The sequence below is a fragment of the Artemia sp. Qi Xiang Cuo genome, chromosome 14, assembly GCF_049724085.1.
Source record: "Artemia sp. Qi Xiang Cuo chromosome 14, ASM4972408v1, whole genome shotgun sequence".
In the NCBI taxonomy this organism is placed as follows: domain Eukaryota; kingdom Metazoa; phylum Arthropoda; class Branchiopoda; order Anostraca; family Artemiidae; genus Artemia; species Artemia sp. Qi Xiang Cuo.
Window position 1 is genome coordinate 56,672,758 of NC_142807.1, and position 9,014 is coordinate 56,681,771.

Genomic DNA, 9,014 nt, shown 5'->3' on the forward strand with positions numbered 1-9,014 from the left:
AATAAATTTTGCTTCTCAGTCCTGTATTATCTGTTTAAAAAAAACAAACTATTAAAACGCAATAATAAGAAATGTTCCCATTTAAATCTTGGTGAAAACAAATTCTGGGATGCTCTTTATCCTATGAGAAATTTTCTGGTGACCACTTGTCCTACTCATTACTTTTCTCAGTAGCATTCTTGTTTATGTGCAAGACAAGTTTTGATTGAATATTCATTTGTCTTATGACTGATAGATTGGTATGTTTTAGTATTCACCCAAGAATAATATTTGCATAATTTTCCAATATGTTAAGCTTTTAAGCATTACCATGGAATTTTGATCTGGTCAGATGTCAGTATGGTAATCTTTTTTTGAAATGTTTTTTTTTTTTGTGGGAAACTTTTTTTTTTTTTTTTTTTTTTTGCAGAAACTTTCCACAAATCTACTCTTCTAATAAATTGTGGAATCTTGACAGCCCCTTGAGTTCTACGAATCCTCTTGTATGATCTCAATTGGACTTAGTATTTGATTTTCTCTTCACTGGCACCCACAGGTGAGGTTAAAGGGGGTTATCCCCCAACCCCTTTGGAGCACCAAAATGTACAAACAGTGCAATTTCTTGTAACGTTTAGAAATGTCTTGATAATTTTAGGAAAGGAAAAGAAATTGCCCCCCACCCCCTAGAAAAATCCCAGTAGGCATCCTTGCTATTGCTATTTAGATCTGACAATTCTTGTGCAATTGGACAGTCCTGCATCATTCAAATCCTTGATATGTCAAAGACTTCACTAACTACAAGTTTTTATGTCCTTCTTGTGATTTTGGTTTTTAAAGCTTTAAAATGTCTGGTTGAGAAAAAAAAAAATATGTTCTCTCTTTGAACTTGGTGAAGTCATATGAATTATGACTATAACTGCTTTTGTTTGACACGATTATTTATGCTTAAACTTTTTTATTGTAGCCGAGACTGAACTATGCTAAAAGCTGTGTCTGCTGCCATTGGGATTAGTGCAAGTTTCGTTGCTGGCACTATCTATGAAAAAGGTTGGAAAATAGATAGGATTCTAATAAAGCCTGGCATGCCTTTGTTTGGAACAGTTTCAGCTGCAGAGCCGATATCAAATTTACCAGTTCCGCTAGAACCAGACAAAAACGCACCTAGAGTTTCTCAAGTTATGAGATTTGGTTTTCCTAGCCTCAGTAATATCAGAAGTTATGGTGACTATGTTCTTTCATATGATACTAGAAACCGATCTGCTCACTGGGTTTTTGAGCACTTGAAATTTGAATCTGTTTCCTATACTGCCGAAGTAGATCGATCGAAGTCCGATTTTTATGACGATCAAACAGTGCATCCATTTTTCAGGGCCTTGAGAGTGATTATAAAGGCAGTGGCTTTGACCGAGGACATTTAGCTGCTGCTGGAAATCATAAGAAATGTCAGAAAGATATGAACGAAACCTTTGTCCTGTCAAATATTGCCCCTCAAGTCGGCAGAGGATTCAATCGTGATAAATGGAACGATCTTGAAAGATATATTAGAAATCAGACAAAAAACTATAAAAATATTTATGTCTGTACTGGGCCCTTGTTTTTACCCCAGAAAGAAGCTGATGGAAAGTTGTTTGTTAAATATCAAGTAATTGGTACAAATCATGTAGCAGTTCCTACACATTTTTATAAAGTTTGTGTTTATGAAAATGTAAAGAACGAATTGGAGCTGGAAGCCTTTATTATGCCTAATCAACCAATTGATGATAAAATTCCTGTTGCAAATTTTCGAGTATCTCCAGAGACTGTAGAGAGGGACTCTGGGCTGTTGTTTTTTGATAGGATGTCAAAATCTAAACTTAAAAGGATAAATGGCAAAAAATATGAGGCTTGCACTGTCTTTTAATCTTTCTTTCCATATTGTACCAGCATACCTCAATAAGTGTTCTTATATGACTTTAGGCTACCTTTTTTTTGAAATTTGGTCTATAAAGTTAATATGAAGACTTATGAAGACTTTAATATGAAGTTTTTTTTTATTAATTCTAGTTCTATCTTATTTGATTTAAAATCTTGAATATAGTTAATTGGTGCAGAACTTGTCAATATTTTTTTCTTCATCTTTTTTGCCTAAAATAAAATTACAGCAAAAAATTGAATTTTTTTCTAAAAAGTAGTTGTACAACTGCCTAAACATAAAGGAAAATACTTAAATATAGAATAAAAACATAACTATTTATAGATAACATGTTACAGTAGAATAGTATTTACCATTGCACAGACATGTTTTATGTCCATAAAATGGTTAGGCCAATTCCTCATTTCTAATTTCATCACTTACTGAATAAAACCTCATGGTACACTGGGTCTCACCTAATGGCATTTCAACCAAAGACCTTATATCATTAAGTACATTATATCATCAGCACTAAAGATCTTATATCACTATACAACAAGGGAAGAATGCATAATATTTTTTATTTGGGTAATCTGGTATTATTTTCTTCACGTTCTAGATAAAAAGGGCGCGCAAGGAATGATGCTTTGACATAATGGCTTAGACATAATGGATAATGATGACGTTTTTTGGACATAATGCATCATAAAGATGATGCATCTTTTGAAAGAAAAAATGCTTTGACATAACTTTGAACAGTAGCTTACAACTAGCTGTTTACACTTTCCCAAGGTCTTCATTTCAATCCTTTCAGTCACAAGTTTCTATATGACTTTCAATTCTATTTATTTTAATGCATTTTATTGAATTGATTTAAGTTAATTAATTTTAATTAATCGTTTTTTATTGGGGAAAATGCTAGACGGGATGACGCTGGTTTTGAGTTCCCTTTTGAATACGAAATGCCATAGGTAGTACAGGTGGCCTTGCATAGGACAATTGCCTTTGTTATTTTCTGTTAAGGGTTTAAAAAATATAAACAAAAGCTATAAATCGACAATCTATATAATCTGCTCTACTATCTATAGTCTATATTATTATCCTTATTCCAACTGTTTATTAAAAAAAAAACAAAAAAAAAAACATTACTTTGATTTTTTTGCAGCGTGGAATAATCTTGTTTTTTTTATCATATTGACGTAGCTTAGTTAATTGCTAACATTTAATTTTTTGGTGTATTTTTGAAATAAGCCTATGAATTTGATACTAATACCAGTGAAAGAAAAAGCCTGTATATTTTTTAATTCTTGTTTTAAGTTTTTTTTTTTTTTTTTTTTTGAGCCTGAAGCTGGCTTTACTCTTCCAAAAGCTAAAATTTGTATTTTTCATATCTTTAAAAAAACATAAACTATGATTTTGTTAATTTTTGGAATAGGAGAAATAGATTAAGGGGCCGAATTTCGTAGTAGTAATTCATTGTCTTTTGAATTTCTTTATTGCACTAACCTCTTTTTTGCTTGTATGGTGAAAAGTCAATGTGGTCTTTGGATAAAACAGAAAATTATGTTGCTACGCAATAGTGGGTTATACAGTATAGACCATTTGAAAGAGCTAAAAAAGTCAAGGTGGATAGCACACTATCTAAAAAATGTTGGTCCCTTGCAAAATAGGGTAATTTTACTCTCCTGTCATTTAGTAGATTATGTCATTTTAGGGATTTAAAGAATAATTCATTTTCTATGCAAAAAAGCTTAAAAATTACCGTTTCTTAGTGAATTAAGAGCTGACTAGTGGTAAGTTTACCGCTCATTTGTAAATTGTGACTCATTACTGCTTAACTGTGAGCTCTTCAAATTACTTCTTTTAGACCTGTTTAGCACCCACCTTAAATATTTAGTCACTTTCACTATGGCGTCAATTCATGATAATCTACAGGGGAGCAAAGTGTATTTTTCAATATATAGGACAGTAAGGGATCAATTTTGTTGTTTTCCATCAAGTTTTTGTTCAATGAAATGTCATAAAGGATTTTTTCATGAGAAATAATCCAAAAAGGCTCTTCAAAATCTATAGGGGGAGTTGGGAGCAAACAAATCTAGTAGGCGAATTTTCCCCTTCTCTCAATCGATACCCCTGTGCCTTTAAGTTTTTTAAGCGTAGCTTTCGAGTAACGTCTAAAATTTACTGAAGTTCTTTTTGAGTCTCTGTATAGTAGGAAACTATAAGCAGTAAAAATTGTTTTCCGACCAGTAGTTGTAGTTAAGTTAAATATAATCACTTTTAAATTTCCATTATAGGATATATTGCAGGGTTACCAGCACATCAGTAGATTATACTCTAACATAATTCATTATGCACTTTATGTACATATTATATGAACTGGAATTATCGAGAAGTAAATAATGCATCTTAAGAGCTTAGAATAAAAGTCTGATTGGGTTATTTAGTTTTTAAAATCGTATTTAACCACTTGGAAAATTTGCAGCTTGAAATCATGCATGTTTTTGGTGCTTATACAGATGCTATGCTTTGAACTTGTATATTATCATATTATATTGATGAATATGATTGCTTTAAAATGGTGCTGTTGATGGGGTGAAAATATTCCCCAAAAAGGTATATACAGATATACAACTTCTATGCAATATGTACTATATATACTATATTCTCTTCTATATATATATATATATATATATATATATATATATATATATATATATATATATATATATATATATATATATATATATATATATATATATATATATATATATATATATATATATATATATATATATATATATATATATATATATATATATATGTATATATATATGTATATATATATATATATATATATATATATATATATATATATATATATATATATATATATATATATATATATATATATATATATATATATATATATATATATATATATATATATATATATATATATATATATATATATATATATGTGTGTATATATATATATATATATATATTGTATATAGTTTTGGTGGTTATATTTCTTATTATATTGCTGATTATGACTGCTTTAAAATGGTGCTGTGCATGGGGTGAAAATATTTTGAAAAAGAAATTTTCATATATAGGACATAGAAGAGCATCTTACGTGATAAGATCCAAATGCCTTTAGTAAATAGGTGAGCTCTCTTTAAGTTTGTTAAAGATTTCCAAGGGCTGGTGGTCGGACAAAAACACTGGTCCTGGTCTAGAAAACATTCTCTTGTGGAGGTGGCCTTTTTGGTTGTGTCCCTTTGTATTGCTATGCATATATTATAATTTAAAGATTCCTTTTGTTTGTAATGCCTGAAAATTCAGTCCCATTCATTACAACATTCTGCCAAAGGCAAATAAGGGTGCATAGATAACGTTTAAATATTTTATTTTAACTCTATCAAAATTTTGGAACTTATAAAGAGTGAGTAAGTATGTGTGCAGCATGTATGTATAAATTACCCACAGATCGTACTATTATAGACTAAACAAGAAGGTACGAAAAAACGGATTTGAATGTTATTATTTAGCCTTTAAGTTTATGATTAGTCCATTGCACTGCCAAAAATATTTTTTTTACGTCAACCTTTGAACTTGGAAGTATGATAGTTTCTTCAAGAATATCTTAAGCTAGCCTTTCTTCAAATACTATCTGAAATTGAATTCTGATTTAACAATGACTATTGCTTTTGTTAACTATATAATTGTTGTATTATGTTTTGCTCTATACAACCTCAAGTATTTTTTTTTTATTCGTAAATTATTTTTGTAGCAGCAGTTGTTTTAATCATAGAAATAAATATCTCGAATAGATTTTAATGTCGATGAGTTTGTAAAATTAGTTTTCAACCGCAATGTATGCCTTCCTTTGGCATAGCTATCCTTCCTTACAACTAGAGGCTCGTCGCATTCTTGGCTATATCTCAATTTTTTTTAACTAGTTATTATAACATTGAATCCTGGTTTAACAATAAATGCTATTTTCAATGTTGGTCCATTGTTATGTGATGTTTTATCTGTTTAACCTTAAAGATTTTGTTCTTTTACTGACCGGTGCTCCTTACTTTTATTTTTACCAGCGTCTTTCTATTAGTATAATTGTGAACAGCAGTGGTTAGTTTAATAGTACCAACTAAGTGCGATAACATTATATGCTTAAGTTTTTAGCTGAAAATGCTTAAAATGAAAGGGAATTCTTGCAAATGTTCATTTAAGTGTTTCAAGTAAACTCAGTGGTAGAATTGAAGAATATTTCGTATAATAAAAAATTGGGTCATAAAAAATTGGATTCAAACTATTTTTCGTCAAATAAAAAAGATGAATATTTTTCAGAAACTATTATTAAGTATAATAGTTTTAAGAAATACTGGCACAAGCTTGGACAATCTTGATTTTTATTAGAAGTATATTATAGCTTAGGGTTATAAAGTGTTGTTTTTTTTAAATAATATTGGTCTCCAGTTGGCTAAGCTGGCCATATCACTGGTTCACATGAGGTCTGTATCCAAACTTGCTTCTGATTGGTGGATTATTTGTCGATGATAAACCTTTTTTGTAGTATGGTGTAGGATTAAGAAATAACTGACTAAATTAGCGGAAAGATGATTCTGCAACATCAGACCAAGTCTGATGTACTTGGATCGTCTGATAATCGTCTGACGGAAAGACGATTATGAAGGAAGTAGTGTTTTCCCTTTGAAAGGATGGAAACCTGAATAAAAGGAAGATCCATTTTTGTTTTGTCATCAGATATGCTTTTTAGTGGAGGAAAGATACGGAAAAAAATGATCAAACCTCGGGGAAATTGCAACAGAATTTTTTTTTCACCAAAATGTTCAGAAAAATCAGCTTAATCACACAAAAAATTCCCCCGAATCCCCCTGCACAAGTATCCCAAATTCGCCCTTGAAGGGGGAAAATGAGGGGGGACATCGATTTTTGGGAGTATAAATATTTTGGAGTTTGAATAGTTGTTTCCTATCAAATCAAGCATGCTGAATCCAAATATGAAGTCAGATTTTAGTTTTTCAGTACCTTAATGCCCATTTCTACCCATAAAGGGCGGACGGTGGCGGGGTAAAACTTGAAATTATGAGGCTGCTGGATTATTTGGTCGTTTCCTATGAAATCAATGGCGGTGAATTCAAAAATGAAGTTAAAAACTTGATTTTACCTGGTCAAGTACTTAATCTTACCTAAAACGGCTGTGAAATTTTACCAACATGAACTAGTTATTTTAATCACTTATCAGTTGATTCACCATTTTCAATCAAGCTAGGAATGGCACCTTAGAATACGAGACTCGAACAGTTTAATTTCAAACCAGTATTCCAGAATCTCCTTCCACTCCCCCTCAGTTTGCGGTTTCCATTCCTTAGTGTCATTCTTTATAGTCAGTGGAGAAATCTACCATAGTACTTGATAGAAGACTGGCGTGTTCGAGGCTATGTACAATGTTTGTGCTGTTTTTTTTTTTTTTTTTTTTTTTTTTTTTTTTACTTCCACAAAAAAAAGACATAAGAATAAACTAGGATCTGCGATTTTTAATTGACACACTGCACAATCTCGGCTTCTCCTCTTCGCACACAGAGGTAAAAAGATTTGAGAGATGTAGAGCAGTATATCAAACGTTGTTGGAAGAGTCCAAAGAGAAAGCACAGTTTTTTCAGTATGTAGGAGACAACGTCAATTATGATATTGCTACTATCGACGGCCTAAATACTTTTCATAGAATGGGTCTTATTGAAGTGTCTACACCTGAGTTTCCGGCAACGGAGCTTTCAGTGCCAAGAAAAGAAGTAAGTGGAGATGAGATGAAGTCAATCGGCACCATGCCATTCTACACCTACCAAAAACCCACCAAGTCGCAACCAAGGACTTTTGTTTGCTTGACAAAAAATGGTGACACTTATGACAATGAATGGAGGTTGAAATGCTCTGGCACACCTTTGGCTTTTTCAAAAGCTCATACATGAGCTAGTCGGCCTTTATGTGGTCAATACACCAAAAGCAACCTTATCCGTGAACATCGAATATTCGTTTTTTGCCAAAGATTAACCACAACCCAAGCAATATCTCCGGGTGTTTATTCTACACTTATGCATGCTAACGAGCGCGCTAATCGAGCTGGAAAAAACTCTAGTCATTATCTTTGACCAACCACTTTACTGGAAGGCGAAGTGTATCGTCGATGCAGAGCCTGCCACAAGTGCTTTAAGAAATGCCATTGTTGTCCTGGGTGGATTTCACGCACTCATGAGTTTCCTTGGAGCCATTGGCTTCGTTATGGCTGACTCGGGACCTTTGGAAATCCTAAGTCAAGTATATGCGCCTAACACTTGGCGTAGTATGTTACAAGGCAAAGCTGACTCTCGTGCAGTGAGAGGCCATGGTCTGTTGGAGTTACCCCTTTATGCGAACCTTTTATAATCAGAATTGGGTAACAGAGTGTTTGACGGCAATGACATACTACCAGAGCAAAACGGCGTACGAGTCTCTCCTTGAAGGAGATGACATCGACAAAGTGCAGGTGTCGGAAGCAGCAGAGCTTATCTATGAAATAGTTCAAAGTGCAAAAGAACGATTATCCGAGTCCAGAACTGCCCGTCTTTGGTTTCACTATATGGACCTACTTGGAATCCTGAGAAAGAACCTGAGAGGTGAACGAAGTGGCAACCTTGAACTTTATCTACGGTCGTTGTTGGAATTGCTTCCTTACTTTGCTCCTTCCGGCCACAATCTTTACACGAATTCTACTTGGCTGTTCGTGCAGTCGATGTTTCAGTTGAGGAAAGACAATCCAGGGCAGTACAGAACGTTCAGAAATACCTGTTCATCCGAAGAACTGACAACTACTGGGCAGCACTTTCTCCTGATTTGTGGATCGAACAGACGTTAATGAGAAGTATGAAAACGAGTGGAGGTCTGACGGTAGACAGAGGCATGACTGAATTACAGCAGACAATTTAGACATCTGCTATGCCTACTTTGGTTCTAGTTAACGAACGCATGCAGAAACTGACTGGCCTCGCGGAGTTGACTATTGAAAATCACTCAGAAGTGATATCTTCGAGGAGAGCTAGAGACATGGCGGACATCGAAAAGATAGTTTGACACATTG

At 33.0% G+C, this 9,014-nt stretch overlaps 1 protein-coding gene across 1 annotated transcript in view; it reads left to right on the forward strand.

Annotated features, from left to right (window-relative positions):
- Positions 1-1,887, forward strand: part of LOC148944668 (endonuclease G, mitochondrial-like) — a 23,711-nt gene extending 21,824 nt beyond the window's left edge. Inside the window, 2 exon segments of the mRNA XM_089099726.1 lie at positions 944-1,350; positions 1,353-1,887. Of these exon segments, the coding sequence (XP_088955852.1) occupies positions 957-1,350; positions 1,353-1,879 (921 nt within the window). The 5' untranslated portion in view covers positions 944-956 and the 3' untranslated portion in view covers positions 1,880-1,887.
- The last annotated feature ends 7,127 nt before the right edge of the window (positions 1,888-9,014 follow it).